Source organism: Sarcophilus harrisii, chromosome 2 (assembly GCF_902635505.1).
Source record: "Sarcophilus harrisii chromosome 2, mSarHar1.11, whole genome shotgun sequence".
Taxonomy (NCBI): Eukaryota; Metazoa; Chordata; class Mammalia; order Dasyuromorphia; family Dasyuridae; genus Sarcophilus; species Sarcophilus harrisii.
Genome location: NC_045427.1, coordinates 368,657,761 through 368,674,686, shown reverse-complemented (window position 1 = coordinate 368,674,686; position 16,926 = coordinate 368,657,761). Strand labels below are relative to the sequence as shown.

The following is a 16,926-nucleotide window of genomic DNA, read 5'->3' as shown; positions in this document are numbered from 1 at the left end:
CTATCAAGAAGTTCGTCATTCCAATAAGTTGAGACAACACATAAAGGATGAGTCAATTTTGTAGCTGATAAAAAGGCAAAGTGACATTCAAGGTGGGAAAGGCCATAAGAACTTCACAAAGTAATGTCAGGACAGATAATTTCCCACTAATTGACTGCTGGGAAAACAGCAGTGAGTTCAAGGGTCCAAGGGATTCAGGATTACCTCCAATAGAATAGAGAAAGGAAGGGAAAAGCATCCAGCTTAAAAAACGTATTAATTTCTGTAAACATTCCAGTATGGAATTGGGATCTACTGGTAGGCCAAAGCAGTGGAGTGGAAGATGATCAGCAGGTGATTTTTTTTTTTCAGCAAAGCAACTAGAATTAATACCTGTTATTTAATCTCCCTATGCCTTAGTTTCTCCAACTACAAATTCAGAGGGCTAGACTCAGTGATCTCTGAGATCTCTTTTTATTCTAGCTTTTTGATCCTGTGATTCCAAGCTTTCTTTGAACAGTCATAAAGACTATCAACAAATGGGCCAATGGAAGGAGAATCCAGAAAAATAAAATCAAAAACTTCATTATCTCTTATTGCTAAAGCTAACATTTTAATACAATATCAAATAATAGTAAATAATGGGCAATCTTGTTCCATCTATGATCTTATTGGGAATGCTTCCAGTTTATCCCCATTACTAAAATGCTTGCTGATAGTTTTAGATAAATGCTACTTATCATCTTAAGGAAAACTCCATTTTTTCCTATGTTCCTTAGTGTTTTTAATAGGAATTTTGTCAAATGCTTTTTCTGCATCTATTGAGATAATCATATGATTTTTGTTAGTTTGGTTATTGATACAATTATGCTGACAGTTTTTCTGAGATTGAATCAGCCCTGAATTCCTAGAAACCACAAACTTTAGAAGTAAAAGTAGTTGCTGTCTCTATCAAGCATTATAGTTACAAAGTTCTTAAAAATATTTTATTTCATTTGAGCTACCAACAATCCTGTGAGGGCTGGTGACAGGAACTGAGATTACCATGATTTCAACCATAAGGAATCTGAGGCTCAAAGAGGTTAAGGTTTAGGTATTTGCCAAAAGTCTTAACAGTTAATAAGTGAAGAAGACAAAATTTGAATCTAATCCATATTGTTTGATTCAGAAGTCCATGTAGCTAGGTAGACCGATGGATAGAACATCAGGCCTGAAGTCAGGAAGACCTAGGTTTAAATCTAACATCAGACATTTACTAGCCATGTGAACCTCATCAAGTTCCTTAACTTCTCTCTAAGTCTCAGTTTCCTTAATTGTAAAATAGAGAACAGAACAGTAACTACCTCGTAAGGTTGAGTGTGGCTTAAATGAGATAATATTGGTATAGTGCTTAGCATAGTATCTGGCACATAGTAAGTACTTAATAAATGCTTTTTCCTTTCCCTTTATTTACATCATTTTCTCCATATCTCCCTTAGTGCTTTGCACATTATTTTGCACATTATAGACACTCAGTAAGTGTTAAGTTGAATGGAAATTTCAAGATCATATTTTTTAAAAGGAAATTATAAAATAAGGATAAGCCTTATACCTATGATTTCATTGGTATAAGGAATTCCCAGATAACTCTCTTTACCAATGCAAATCATAATCTTCTCTTCAATTTATAATAATTATAACTAATATTTATACAGTACTTTAATATTTACAAAGTACTTTTTACATGCTCTTTCACTTGATCCTCATAACAAATATGTGAGACAAGTACTATTACTTTCTCCATTTTACAGATGAAGAAACTAAGATTGTAAGAGTTTACATGACTTGCCCAGAGTTACTCAGCTGTTAAGTGTAAGAGGAAGGATTCAAGTTTAGACCTTTTAGATTCCAAGGCCTAGATTCCAGCTTCTTAAATCGTGGTTCATAACCCAATATGGGGTTTTAAAACTGAATGTAGGGACGTGAATGTATGACATTATCAGTAATGTTTGATTTGTTTACCTATTTTATATCCTTATAGACCTGGGGTTATGTAAAAATTTCTCAGGTGATAAGGGGTTAAAAGTGGAAAAAGTTTTAAAAGCCCTGGCCTAGAGTACTGAGAAATTAAATGACTTGCCTGGGGTTTCAGAATCAAGAGGCAAAGATAAGAATTGAACTCAGATATTTCTGGTTTCAAGGTCTGTTTTCAATCCTCTATGCTATCCTATCTCAAGAATGCAAACATATAATGTGAAAAGGAAATGCTTGTTTTATTCCATAAATTAAAAGGAAAAAATTTTTAAATGAAGGAAAAAAGGGAGGTTCTTATAGCCCTATTGGCTTGGAAAGTCTTTGAATATAGAACCAGTTTGTTAAATTTAAAGAAAATTAATGCAGTCTTTGCTGGTTGCCTGAAGGCCCAAATGGCTAAGTTTGAAGAGGCTGGCCATAAGGTGATAAAAAGTTTGGCTCCTGAAAACCATCCATGGAAGTCATAGAAGAGTTAAAACATATATATATATATATATATATATATATATATATATATGGAGAGAATGGACAGACCATTAGAAAAATCACAGATCTTTGAAGTGTTGAAGATATTGAATTATGAAAAATGTCACCCTCGACCTCTGATAATATCTGACATATTATTAATCTCCACATCTTCCCTTAAGTTATCCCAAAAAGTTGTAGTTAGAAGCCCCTACTCTCAAAAGCCCTTTGATAATTTAATTCAATTCACTAATCTAGTATGCAAACATATACCAGGCACTGTGCTAAGTAGTAGGATCCCAGTGACAAAAATAAAATAGTACCTACCTTCAAGGAACTATATTTTACTGGGAAAAAGGAAACACACACACACACACACACACAAACATACACAGAATATATGAAAAGGATTTCTAGGTGAAGGGTAATTCACTAGAACTGGAATTCCAGAAGGCAAAATGGAAAATTAGGGAATAAATGAAAAATATTTTGAAGCATTTAAAAGATTTCAAGCACTTAGGATATAAAGAAAAAGCAAAGCAGTACGTTCTCTTAAGAAGCTCATGATCTAATTGAAGGAGGCAATATATGAAAGATTACTCTACTCTGAGGTAGATAAAAAGGCCAGGAAGTCCTAAGGGTCAGCCTGAGTCAGATAGCAAGGCCCAGAGATGCTTAAGTTACATTAGTGGGTCAGGACAGCCCACAAATCAGAGCACATGGTAAAGCCTAGTGATACCCCATCTCCTCTGAGCTGTATGAGCAGTCACACAGCCCCGTTTGTCTTTGGTGACTTTAGCTGGGGAAGGGGTCCGAGAAGGTAAAGCAAGAGGAGGGATGAGGTTGGTACGGATGGATACGAAGGTGGTCAAGGAAGGGAACTTGAGCCTAGGCAGCTCACAAATCAGAAACATGAGAATTCTGAGTGGAACTCCCTTTGACAGAGTATGTTATTATCTACCTCATTCTTCCTTTCCTCCATTATTCATAATTTGCATTTCATAAGATGAAAATACACAGCCCTGAGCTTTGCTCTTGTCTCCTACAAAACTACCCGTATAATACAGGACCTTGAACTTGCGATGCATGACATGCATTATCTTGCCTATCTTACTGGCCATTTCAAAGCTAGGCCGGCTACATTCTGTCCATTCTTTTTATCCAGCTAAAAACTTGGACTCTTCCCTAGCCCTCCGGGCTCTGGTTGGTGAGCTTATCTTGCCTAGATCCTTTCCTCATCTTTGCCAGCTCCTCTCGTGTGTGTACTTCTCTCACAGTCTTTGAGGGTAAGAACTGTCTTTCTTTTTTTCATCCCTAGCACTTGGCAGAGAGCATCTTACAGTAATAATAGATAATATTTATATAGCACTTACTATGTGCCAAGCCCTGTGCTAAGTGCTTTACAATGACTGTCTTATTTGATGTTTACAACAACCCTGGGAGATAAGGGCTCCACTTTCAAGGAGGAGAAACTAAAGCAAAAAAAGAGCCAGGAAATATCTGAAGCCATATTTGAACTCCAGTCTTCATGATTGCAAGCCATCCCCTCTATCTATTGGGCCACCTAGTTTCTATGTGTTTAATCAATACTTTTAAAAAAATTATTCATTCATTATGGACTTTAAGTAATGTGATGTCTGTTTCTGAGGATAAATTAATTAATTTGATCCACTTGGGACCCAACCATAACTTTTAAATGTGATAAAATCATGTTTGTGGGTCTCTCTCTTTTTTTTTGGCTTCTACTGATTACACTGATAAACTTGAACATTAAATAAATTCTGCTGATTTTGCTTATGTAAACAATAAAATTGAATTCACTAACATATCAAGAGATAAAGTGATGGAGGAATTGATAACTAGCTGCTCATTAAAAACACATCAGCTCTTTAATGCATACATACACATGTGTATATATATATATATATATATATATATATATATATGCATATGCATATGTATATTTAAAATGGCAAGAATGCAGGCTTTGAAGATAGCATCTAATTTGCTGCCACTCAGTAAACATGCATATACAAACCATCCTGTACAAACACAACACAAACTATATATACCATGCAAATGTAAACCTTACAAACATACACAAACCACCCCATACAGACACAAAACAAACTATATACACCATGAAAATGTTAATTTTGTGAACACATACAATATAATAGTATGGAAACGGAACATTTCTCCCCCATCATTTTCTTTGCATTGAATGAGAACACAAGTCCCTTGGAGGTCTTCCAGGATGCTTAAACTGGCAAGAGTTTCTTTAATTAGTGTACAATAGTGCAGAACAGCTTTTTATTCTCCTTGTTTCATTTCTACCTCAGCCTGGCTCCAACAAGCAAATGGGGTTAGAGAATTAGTACATAACAGTTTTCTTTTCAAAATAAAAACTGGGATTGTTGATAAAATGAGGGGGCACAACACTACGAAGGTCCCAATTACTGGATTATGGCCTTAGAGCTGGCTTAGAGGCTATCTGGACTGTTCTCCAATTTTATAGAGGGGGAAGATGAGATACTAGGAGGAGACACAAGGAAGTTAAGTGACTTCCCTAAGATCACACAAGTTATAATACCAAAGGTGAGGTTTGCACCTAGGTTTTCTGTCTCTATAGTGCATATTCTTTCTCCTACAGCACTCAGATCTAAAACTTCAAAGACTGTTTAGTTTAACCCCCATATTTTACAGAAGAGGAAGACCAGACCAGGTCACATAGGTAGGGAGCAGATTTGAGCTTAAGGTTGTCTGGCTCCAAATCCATGTTTTTTTCACTGGTGACCAAGAAAAAAAGTCAGAGCAAAACAAAAAAAAGGGATGATGGTGGTGGCCTGGCCTGGATTTTAGCAAGCTGAGCTGTTGGATTATATGTTCTCTCTAAGGAATATGAGAGATATGATATTCCATGATCATCTTGTAACCCCTATCCTTTCATTCACTTTCTTTATCTTGCTTCCTACCCTGTCTTTCCTTCCCCTTCTTGTCTTTGATCTTAGATACTTCTCTGTCTTAGTACCAACTATAAAATGAAAAGTTGTGCCAAATTACCATGTAATTTCAAACAACTGGTCTTTCAGGAGGATCTGAAAGCCACACTACAGAGTAAGTTTGTATTGCTCTTAGGATTTAAAGGCATGCCAATGGATATTGACTCCCATGTATATTCATATAATATTTAAGAGAACTGATCCTTTTGGGTCACAATTATAAAGAGTACAAGCAGAATTTGACTCTCAAATTAATAGTACAACCTTAGACAAATTCTTTAACCTATCTAAACTTTACTTTATTCATATGTAAAATATGGATAAAAATATCTCACAGAGTTTTCATGAAGATCAAATGAGATAATGAATGCACAGCTCTATATAAATGTGAATTGTTATTATTGTTATTAAAGCTTATAGGTTGATTTTAGGATAAAAATTGACTAATGTGGATGATGGGAATGGTGCCTTGGTCATCCCTCTAGATTAAGAGACAGCCTTGAAGTTAGTATCAAGAAGTCGAAGTTGGAATAGGGATTCACACTCTTACTAACTCTGGAATTCTTAATCCCATCTGTGATGTAAACTTTACTACCACTTCTCTCAGTTTCCTCATCTGTAAAATGAAGAGCTTAATCTAAATGAACTCTGAGTACTAGCTCTAAATCTATCATTTCTCGCTGAGTCTCAGCTCCTTTACCTGTAAAATAGACATAATAAAACAATTATTCACTACACCAAGTAGTGATTTAAGTATAAATGTATGAGTTGGGCATTTCTGTGTTAGATTAATTCAGTAATAGTTTTTAAGTATAGAGTATTCACAAATGACTTGTTGGAGTACTTGGCTGCTTGGCGAGAAAGAATTTTAAAACAGTCACCTGAAGAGAGAAGTCAGTATGATCCCAGAAAATTGAGTACATTTCACCAATCGAAATATGTTCTAAAAATCTTAATCTATGAATGAACAGTATAACAAAGCCACACCCCAAATAAAGATGAATGTGCTGCAAAAGAGAAGTACCTTTCAAGATTATTCTAAATATAGATTATTTAGCTGAGCTAAATAGAGATGGAAAGAATCTTTAGATGTCTATATAAGCACATACATCTCTCAATATGAGAGCTGGAAGATATTTGGAATGCCTTCTTCATATCCACACAATATTTAAGTTGGAAAGATCTTTGGAAATCAGTTAGTTCACCCTAGATCAGATGTCTATCCTACAGTTTAAATTTTTTTTTATAGGTTGTCTCTCCTAATTAGAAGCTGGGCCCCTTAAAAGCAGGAAATCATTTGCTTTTTTTCTACTAGTATCCCTAGCACTTGGCACATAGTAAACACGTAATAAATGCTTTTCATTCATTTTCATTCATTCTTTCACCAAAGAAATAAAGTGAATTTCTTAAATTTAAACAGTGAATAATATCATAAACAGAAACAGGACTGAAACCCAAGTGCCTGGACTACTAGTCCAATGCTTCCAAAATTACAGTATTTAAGAGTTGAAAGGAAACTCAGAAGACCTTTAAGATTATACTAAACATTACAATATCCCTAACTAGTGGTCAATCTCTGATGAAGATTTTTAATGAAAGGGATCTCATCATCTCAAGTTAGATCATTATATTTTTTGTGGTTTTATGTATTAGAAAGTCTTTCTTCTATCAAGCTTAAAATCCATGTATTTGTAATTTCTTCCTGTGGGTTTTAATACTGGGGTCAAACAGAATAAATAGAATCCCTATTCCACAAAATAGCCTTTCCAGTAGTTGAAAGTGCCTGTCTTATCTTTCTTAAATCTCTGATTTTAGTGAACACTGCTAAGCATTCACAAACCATCTCTTTAATACCTTTAATACATTAATGTGTATTCTAGAATTTTACCTAGAATCAAAGTTAAGCTCCTTAATTTATTGCTTGTCAACACAACTCCCTCTTTTTTTTTTTTTTTTTTTAAATTGGGACATGTGCCCTTCTTGGTTCCTATGACTTCACTTTCATTTGCTGTAATCTTTAATGGATTATTGACAATAACTAAGAAATATCTTTCATTTCTTTCAGGATTCTAGGAATTCATGTATTCCTATCTCAAGTTTAGTCAATACATAGACTTTTTCCCTTAGTTTTGCAGAGAAAAAAAAATTCTTTAGAAAAATGCCAACCTTGTCTTCATTGAGCTAAGAAAAAACAAACAAAATCAGATTCAAAAAAAGCAAATAAATGGGCAAGTTTACAGAATATAGTTTTGCAGATCAAAACAACCCTAGAAGAGATTGATTGGCCTACATAGGAAGCCTGGTTCCTCTCTACCATCCTGCCTGAGTCAGGAGTTTGAAAAGCCTGCCTTATGACCATAATAACACAAATCTCAGCAGGTAATGTATAAAATGCCAAATGTTTGGAGAAAGAAGCTGATTGAGACAAGTAGTTAGCATCATGGCTAACAATAAAAGCTATCTGTTAAAAGATTTTTATAGCAATTTTTATAATTGCTGTAGCTTGCCTCCTGATGCAGCCCTGACCTACCAGGTCTAAATTTCTGCTCTTTCAACTTGGTTCTTACTTATCTTAGACTTTGGTGTGCTGAAAAAAATCACAGCACCAACCTGGCTTGGCCTTTTGGTTTAAGCTTGTTTTGGATCCTAATTTAGATTTCATTCTTCCTCTTCAGGAAGGAACTATTTCTCCCTATGCTCTAGTGTTTACCCTAATACTGGCACAACATTAGGGATAAAAAAATTCTTATTCCTCTTTTCAACCCTCATGGGAAATAGTTGCCCCTTCCAGATCTATCCTTAGGGGTCTACTTTTATATATATATATATATATATATATATATATACATACATATACATATACACACACACACATATATACACACATACAAATTATATAACGTAAAATAAATATATTATTTATTTATTATATTGATTTGCGAGACAATTGGAGTTAAGTGATACATATAGCCTCTAAGTATTAAGTGTCTAAGAATGAATTTGAATTCAGATCCTCTTGACTCCAGGGCCAATGCTTTATTTGTTGAGCCATCTAGATTACATTTATATAGCACTTTTATCGTAATACTTATGTGAGGTATTATAAGTATTATTGTTCCCATTTTACAGATGAAGAAATTGAGATTTAGGGAGGTAAATTAGTTGACCCAAGTCACAAAGTTAATGGTTTCATGAGGGTGAGAACCAAGAATAACTTGAAGTTCAATGCTTTTTTCTTTTTTATAAGCAGCCTCTCAACTCCCTCTTGCGGCCATGAGGAATAAATTTGTTTTAAAATTGATTAAATAGTAAACCATTAGAATAACAGTATACATTTGGCCCACCTTCTAGGCACTTCTATGAATTTATATTATAATAAAAAAGTCATGAATAATCAGGCTTATGCCTAATGACTTTTCTTCTCTTTCTAAAGAGTATAGAGATCAGTTTTCTATAACCTCCTTATCTGTGAGATGGATGAGTGAAAAATCTGAGCTTGGGATAAGAATTCAGAGTGAGATCTAGAAAAATTCCCCCTTCTCCCCCAAATCCATTAGGTACATTCTTTTCCCTTGGAAGATCTGTGATCATTTTAACTAGAGGAATGAGAATATGAGACAAGGTAGAACCCAAGAGGCAAATTCAGCTCTTCTGGGAATAACTAAATCAATGTAGGAAGCTTCTTTGTTTAAAAATTTTCTTTCAAACTTAATATCAAATATAAATATAAAATTAAACTTGTAATAATTCAAATTTAAGAAAATTAATTTCAATATATAAAATATCAACTTTTCAATTATGATCTAAGTCTCCATTATTTTCCTTTTCATTAATTTTTCCTTTTATATGTTCATATTGAATATTTTTCCTTTCTAGTATCTCAATATCTTTGCAGATATCTTTATATTTCTTATTCTTGCTGATTTTAAAGCTCTCTATAAATGTTGTATATTATTATTAGCTTAAATGCATTATAGTGGGACAGAACTATACTACAATTTATTGGGCCTTTTAATACTCCTGTTATTAGCAGTATGGTTTAATGCATAGAGATCCAGTCTTGGAGTAAAGACCCAGATTCAAGCTCAACCTCTGTCACATATTGACTGGGTAATTCTGGGCAAGTGAGTTATTGAAGCTCTCAGTGGCCCCAGGAAACTAAGACTAGAAATTGCAGAACAGTTGCTGGTCTGCATTGGTAGGGAGTACTTCCTCTCTGAAAATTCTACAAATCAACAAAATCAAAGGTCCTGAAAAAAAAGAAAATGAAACAAAACAAAACTCTATTATTGGGCATCTGAGTTGCTTCCAAGATTTGCAATTATAAAAATTGCTATAAAAATCTTTAAACTGATAGCTTTTATTGTTTCAATTTGAAAGATGTATTTTAATACATTAAAATAAATTTTTCTGCACAGGATATATTGACAACAATTAAATCTATTGTGTCTATGGAGATGATTATTTATATAACTTCACAGATACATTGCCCTCTAAAAAGTTATCAACAATTTGCAGTTCCTCCATGAATGATTCAATAAATCTATTTCCCTTTAATTCTGTTAACAATGTCATTGCTTTGAATTATTTTTTCCAATTTGATAAGTGTGAGGTTTTTTAAATTATTTATTGTTAGTTATATATCATATATAATATACATATATAATGTTACATGTTGCATTGAAATATTTATATTACTATTTATTATTTATTACTGTAATTTATATTTTACATCTTTGTAAGTCAGTAATCACTTTTACACATGATTAATCACAATTTGTATTTCCCCTTTTAAAAAGTCTATAGCATTTTTTAATTTATCTATTAGAGACTAATAATTGCCTTTGCAAATTTTCAGTATTTCCATAAAAATTTTAGATGTCAAGTTTTTATCTGTAATAAGGACCACAAATATTTTCCCAATGTGCTCTTTTCATGATATTGTTTTTTTGTTGTATGGAAACTTTTATTTTAAGGCACTAAAGTATTATGTTTTTAAAACATAATGCATATGTTATCCCTAATAATTCATTCTACTTATTTAGTAGAAAAAGTCAGTTCCCCCATTACAATCTAGATAAATATATTATTCCATATCTTCTATTTTTTTATACTTATTTTTGACATTGTTTGAGGTTTTTTGTCCAGTAGAATTCATTGGGGTATATGGTATAGGTCAAAATTCATTTCCTGCCAAATTGCTAACTAATTCTCCCAATATATTTGTCAAGTAATAAATGCTATTCCTCAGACTTTTATTATCTATAGTTTATTATATTTATTATCTACACCTTTATTAAATACTAGTTTTCTGAATATATTTGATTATATTTCAGTTCCCTTCCTGATTACCATCACACTGCTGTAGTACCATATAATTTTGATAACCATTTTGAAAAATGTATTAGTCTTAGAGAGTCTCCCCCCCACCTCTTTTTTCTCCCCATGTACTTCTTGAGATTTTTGTTCATTTGTTTCTCCATATCAACTTCATTGTACTTTTATGCAGGTTTATAAAGAAACCAGAGAACTTATTTCTATGCTAACACTTACTGAAAACCATTTAAACCTACTGGACAAAGAAAAGAAAAATTGAAATGGACCTTGGAATCATAGAACCATGAAATGTCAGACCTAGTCTTAGTTTCCTAAACTATTGGAACTGGAAGAGGACTAGAGAGATCAGATTAGTAAACTGAAGCCAAAACAAAGGAATTACTTGCTTAAAATCTTGAAAACAATGAGTCAGGACCAGGACTATAATCTATGTATACAAATTCCCATTTTGGGGGTTCTTTCTCTAATTTCAAGCTATCTATGTAAAGGGACAAGGTCTTAACTATGTTTTTTATGATAGAGTATTAACATTAAAAAGAGAAACCAATTGGTGAATGACTAAACAAACTGTGTTATATAACAGACGAGTTGCTGATGCAATAGAGAAACTGTCAGGCCTAGAGCTAAGAAGACTTGAATTCAGGTCCAGCCTCTGATACCTTTTAGTTGTATAACTCTAAACTTAGTTTCTGTTTGTTTCTGTTTCCTCAACTATAATAATAATTGTACCTATCTCCTACAGTTGTTGTGAGGATGAAATAAGTAATATTTGTAAAGCAATTAGCACATAGTAGGCACTATAAAAATGTTAGTTGTTATTATTATAGCATTGTTGCCAGATGAATGTAATGGAATAATATTGTGGTCTAGGGATCAATGAATGTAAAGAATACAGACAAGCAAAGAAAGACCTTTAATAATTGGTTCAAAGTGAAGTAAACAGAATGAGGAAGCAATATCCTGTATATAAGAATCACAATAATATAAATGGGAAAAACCAAAAAAGCACAAAACTGAATGCTATATATTTATAGTAATTAAACTTGAGACGAGAAAATGCATATTCTTCTCCATTTTTACAAAAGTGTGCAACTATGGGTATAAAACATTGCATATACTTCCAGAACTGGTTGATGTGTTAGTCTTACTGACCTGCTTTTTTCTCTATCTTTCCCATATTTTATTACTAGGATGGTTTTCTTGGAGGAGCAAGGGATAGTTATATTTGGAAAGGAATGTAAAAACAAAACATATTAATAAAAACATTTAAACTCTTAATTGGAGACCATATTGAAATCCCATGTGTGCAAAGCTCCTACCAACATATCCTTATGGATTCGTTTTTATAATATAGCTCAAAAAGAGCTTTTAAAAGAACCTTCAAAAAAATCAAGGAAAAAAAAACACATTTTAGAGCAGATGTTCCACATGGAACCATTACAGGCAGTACTATTGAAGTGAGTAGCAGGAAAATACCATACCTTTCTGAATCCCATTGGTTTCCCAAGAGGACTGTGAGCCTGTGGGTTTTTTAAGGGAGGGGGAGGGAAGAAAAGGAGGAAAGGAAGGGAGGAAGGAGGCAGTAAAGGGAGGTGGGGAAAGAAGAAAAAAGAAAAGTAAGTTAATTCAAAAATCCCAACAGAGCCTACAATGGAATATTCATTTTGCTGGGAGAATGTTTCCTTAAAAATTCTGGTCATCTGGACAGCCTGAGCTAGCAGGTAATTTGATTTAATGAGCTTTTTAACACACATCAGGAGCACAACCCCGGTGGGTCTTGTTTCCTAATAACTTAAATCCAAGGCACAGTTGCCTCATGCATAGCTTTGACTCTCCTGACACCTCGTGGCCAAACTTATTAAACTCCAGGCAAAGAATGAATTAAGATTGTAAACTACTGGACTTCAAGATCCTTCAATATCATGTAGTCCAATATCTAATTTTACATATAAGGAAAGTTATGTAATTTAATTTACACATTAAATTAGTGGAAAACTAAGCCTAGGACTTGGATTTCCTTATTTTTACCTAATATTCTTTCCACTGAACAAATACTTGTAATACAAATACTTGTAAGAGAAACATAGAGGGAGTGTTTGTTTTCAAAGAGTTTACAATTATGAAGAGAAAATAGTTGTACTTGTGCTAAGAAGTAATAACACAAGAAAAATATATGCTAAGTATGAAATGAGATGTATAGGCAGCTAGAGGTTTCAGTGGATAGAGCACCTGACCGGGGTTAGGAGACCTGAATTCAGATTTGGCCTCAGACTCTCAGTAGATGTATGACACTGGCAAATCACTTAACCTCTGTGCCTTAATCCACTGGAGGAGGAAATGGCAAACCACTCCAATATCTTTGCCAAGAAAACTCCATGGGCAGGCAGCATTGGTGTTCTAAAATCCATGGGGTCACAAAGACATAACTGAAAGACTAAAGAACAACAATCACATGAGACATGCAACTGAACATGTATTTGGAATTTAGGAAAGAGAAAAATTACTTTGAGTCAGACTAACTAAGGTGGGCTTAATTCAAAGTGTGACTTTCTCAGCTTACCTTACTGAAAAACAATGAAATGTAGAGGATATGACTTTATGTACCTAAAAGTGCTTTTTCTTGGATGCCATAATACATTTATTCTTTGACACCTACCTCTAGCAAATTTCTGGAGTCTTTGAGTTTGGATTTGTAGAGCATCCAACGGTAGCGGAGATCCTCCAAGTTTTCACAGGTCCCATTCTTTGTTCGGAGAGAAAGAAGATTTTCAAAAAGATGCTGACCTTCTGGAAGCCTATCTTGTAGCTCCTATAAAAGGTAAAAATAAGGTCACCTATATATAGGATGCAATCAATATAATGATAATTTGGTCTGTAACCCTAAAACTCACTTAATGAAACTAGACAACTTAGCACTATTCCTAGTTATTTAGATAGAAAATCTTGATTAAAAACATTTATTCAAAAACCACAGTCTTATATGAGCCACAATGATTTTTTAATTCATTGAAATAAAAATGTATTATTATTATTGTTACCATTCTTACTATAAGGGACAATTTAAGGCCTGGAGGCAAGAAGACTCATGTTTCTGAGTTTAAATTTGGCTTCAGACACTTAACTAGTTGTGTGACCCTAGGCAACCCACTTAACTCTATAAAGATTCTGAGTATCACCTCAGAGAAAAGAATAAATATCTGTATTATAAACAGAGAGTTGGAAGTGACCTCTGATCAGAGGTCATTTGGTCCAATACTGCAAATAAAATCTGAGTCAAAGAAATGAAGTGACTTTCTTAAGGTCAAAGAGTTATTAATAATTAGGACAGGGAGTTAAAAGAGTTAGTCTTAATTGTTGGTTTTTCCTTTTCTTTAAAAAAAAAAAGATTCATATGGTGCAGAGGAAAGGGCACAAGACTTACTTAGAGTCAAGGGAAATGGACTGATAATCCCAGTTCTAATCACTAACTACTATATGATTGCTTTGAAGTTCAGTTTCTTCATCTGCAAAATAGGAATAATTACATTTGTATTGCTTACCTCACAGAATTTTCATAAGAAAATCACTTTGCAAACCTTAATGTACTCCATAAATGTGAGTTGAAAGTATTTCAATTAAATAGTTTTTTAGCATATCATTTGCAAAGCATTAATTTAGATATCTCTTAGACACTTAACCTTTATGTGTCAAAATGGAGCTATCTTTTGCCTTCAAGAAATTTATATTCTATTGAGGGACATAGAATATATATAAGCAAATATAACATAATTTAAGGAAGAGACCATTAATTAGAAGGATGAAGGAAAGCCTCATTGAGGATGTGGCAGCATTTTAATAAAAATTCAGAAAGGTAAATATAAAGGGAGAAATGCAATATAGGCATGAAATACAATGGTTCCATGTAAGCAATTCATTAATCAATCAATAATTTGTTAAATACTGTGTGTCAAATATTGTACTAGGATAGAAATACATGGAATGAAACAATTCCTAATCTCTAGGAATTTGTAATTGGAGAGAAAAACAAAATATACAAATAGATACATATATGCACATACATAATAAATGTTACAGTAGTTTTCAAAGAAGACAAGTGTGTGCTAGTGAATATTTAACAACTAGCTCCTCGGAGAAAATGTATACAGGACATTAATCTGTATTATTAAATCTAGATTATCATCAAAACAATAAACCAAGCCCTGATTTATAGTCTGCCAATCCAAATTGTAAGTGCTTATACTGAACATTTAAATAGTCAGTTCTCCAGAGCTAATATGAGTGTGCTCCAAGATAACCCTGCAAAGAGTTAGCATTAAAATGAGTTTCAGATATTCCCCTTTCCTCTTCCCCAGTGCAAAGGTACAGGTATAGGAGACCATGTAAGGACAGAGAGAAGAATGCCAGTTTGACTGGATTGCAAAGTATGTGGTGGTGGTGGTGATGGGGTGTGTGGGAGAAGTAATAAACAATGAAACCGAAAAGATAGGTTAGAACCAGGTTATGAAGGGCTTTAAAGGGTAGTTCAGCTCATAATTTATCTCAATAGGGAACCACTGGATTTTATTAAGGAGAGGAATGCTACGGTGGGGCCTGGACTGATGGAAAATTAGTTTGGCAGCTGCGTGAGGGATGGACTGCTTGGAGTGTGGAGAGACTTGAGGCAGGGAGAATGATTAGGAGGCAAAAATCTAGTCTAGACCACAGCGATGAAGAGCTGAAGTGAGGTGTTGACTGTGTGAGAGAGGGAATGGGTTGGATGAATGAGATGTTGCAGAGGTAGATATAGCAATTTTAGACCACTAATTTAATTTGTGCGGTGAAAAAAAAATATTTCAGGGTTTTCAAAGAAAGGTAGAGGTACCAGATCCCAGGTGCTGTCCAGGCTTGATGGTCAGACCTGACCTGGGCTGCCTAGACATGGTCCGGGGAGCTGGGCTCTAAGAGTTCACCACAACCACTGTGCCTTTCCGCTTCTCATCGGAGGGGTGAAGGGAGAACATCCACAGCCATATTTACATGTTATTGTTATTTCTGGGATAAAATGTTTAATAAAAATAAGTGCTGCTCACGTCCCCAGGAACAGTCCGAGAAAGGGCTTCCCAGAGCCACGAGTCAGGCTTCCTGGTGGCCCCTCGGCCCCACTTTTAGGCCCACCTTCGGTGGAGTTCTTAACCCAGCAATGGTTCCGAAGTCTCGCTCTAACATCTGGGTGTTCGTGCATTTTCAAGGTAGTGAGGGGGCTGATGGAGTTAAGATTCCCAAGCCCCGAAGTATGGGTCACCCTTCTTCCCCGCCCAAGATTCTGCCAGGTGGAGATCACCGAGTAAAATAACTTTGAAATGAAGTCTACACCTGCGTAAGACCACAGCTGGAAGCAGAGACCACATGGCCCAGAGTTAGAAAGAGTCCTTATTATTTTAGTGGGGGAAAGAAAAGGAAGGGAGGTCTTTAAATGGGGCTTTACACTTCCCCTCACTATACAGTAAACAAGCCCGGAGAAGGAGGAGCCTGGTCCGGAAGATTTCCTACAGCTCCCTTTCCCCCGCCTCCCTCACGTCCAGGAGCCTGCAGTTGCTCTTGGCCTAAAGCCCTGCTCTCTCCTGCCCTAGATGTAGCGAACCCTAGTCGCTTGATCCGCTTTCAGTTAGTGACATTAAGCATTTGGAGTTCAATGCATCCTCAATAAAAATACTTAAAAATCAAAGCATTTTAAATTAAAATACTGTGGTCCCTCTGCCCGTGCTCCCTGCTCTTCCCAAGAGGCAGAGCTGGGACTTGGGGGCGGGGAAAGAGTGGAGGGGGAGTGAGGAGTCAAGGATTATACTGGGGTTAAAAACCTGGAACATGGGGAGCAATGGCATCCTGGACAAAAATAGGGAAATTTGAAAGAAGGGTGAGTTTCAGTGGAAAGATGAGTTTTTTTGAATTTGAGATGTTTCCAGGATGTCCAGTTTTAAATGTTCAATAGGTAGTTGGTGATACAGGAACAAAGCTTGAGGGAGACATTAAACATGGATGGATCAAGCTTTGAGTCATCTTTATAGCGATGATAATTAAAGGGAGGGAGGCAGAGAAGGAAAGTGGGGCAGAAAGAGAGGAGGAAAAAGGGAAGAAGGGAGAAAGAGACAAA

General features: G+C 34.8%; 1 protein-coding gene across 3 annotated transcripts in view; it reads right to left on the bottom strand.

The window, feature by feature from the left end:
• SYNE3 (spectrin repeat containing nuclear envelope family member 3) overlaps nt 1–16,926 on the bottom strand; it is a 165,349-nt gene that overhangs the window by 18,393 nt on the left and 130,030 nt on the right. For all 3 annotated transcript variants that reach the window (XM_031953304.1, XM_031953303.1, XM_012550575.2), the window contains 2 exons: nt 13,453–13,605; nt 12,278–12,316 (listed from right to left, as the gene is read on the bottom strand). In XM_031953304.1, coding sequence (XP_031809164.1) covers nt 12,278–12,316; nt 13,453–13,605 — 192 coding nt within the window. The remainder of the gene's footprint in view (nt 1–12,277; nt 12,317–13,452; nt 13,606–16,926) is intronic.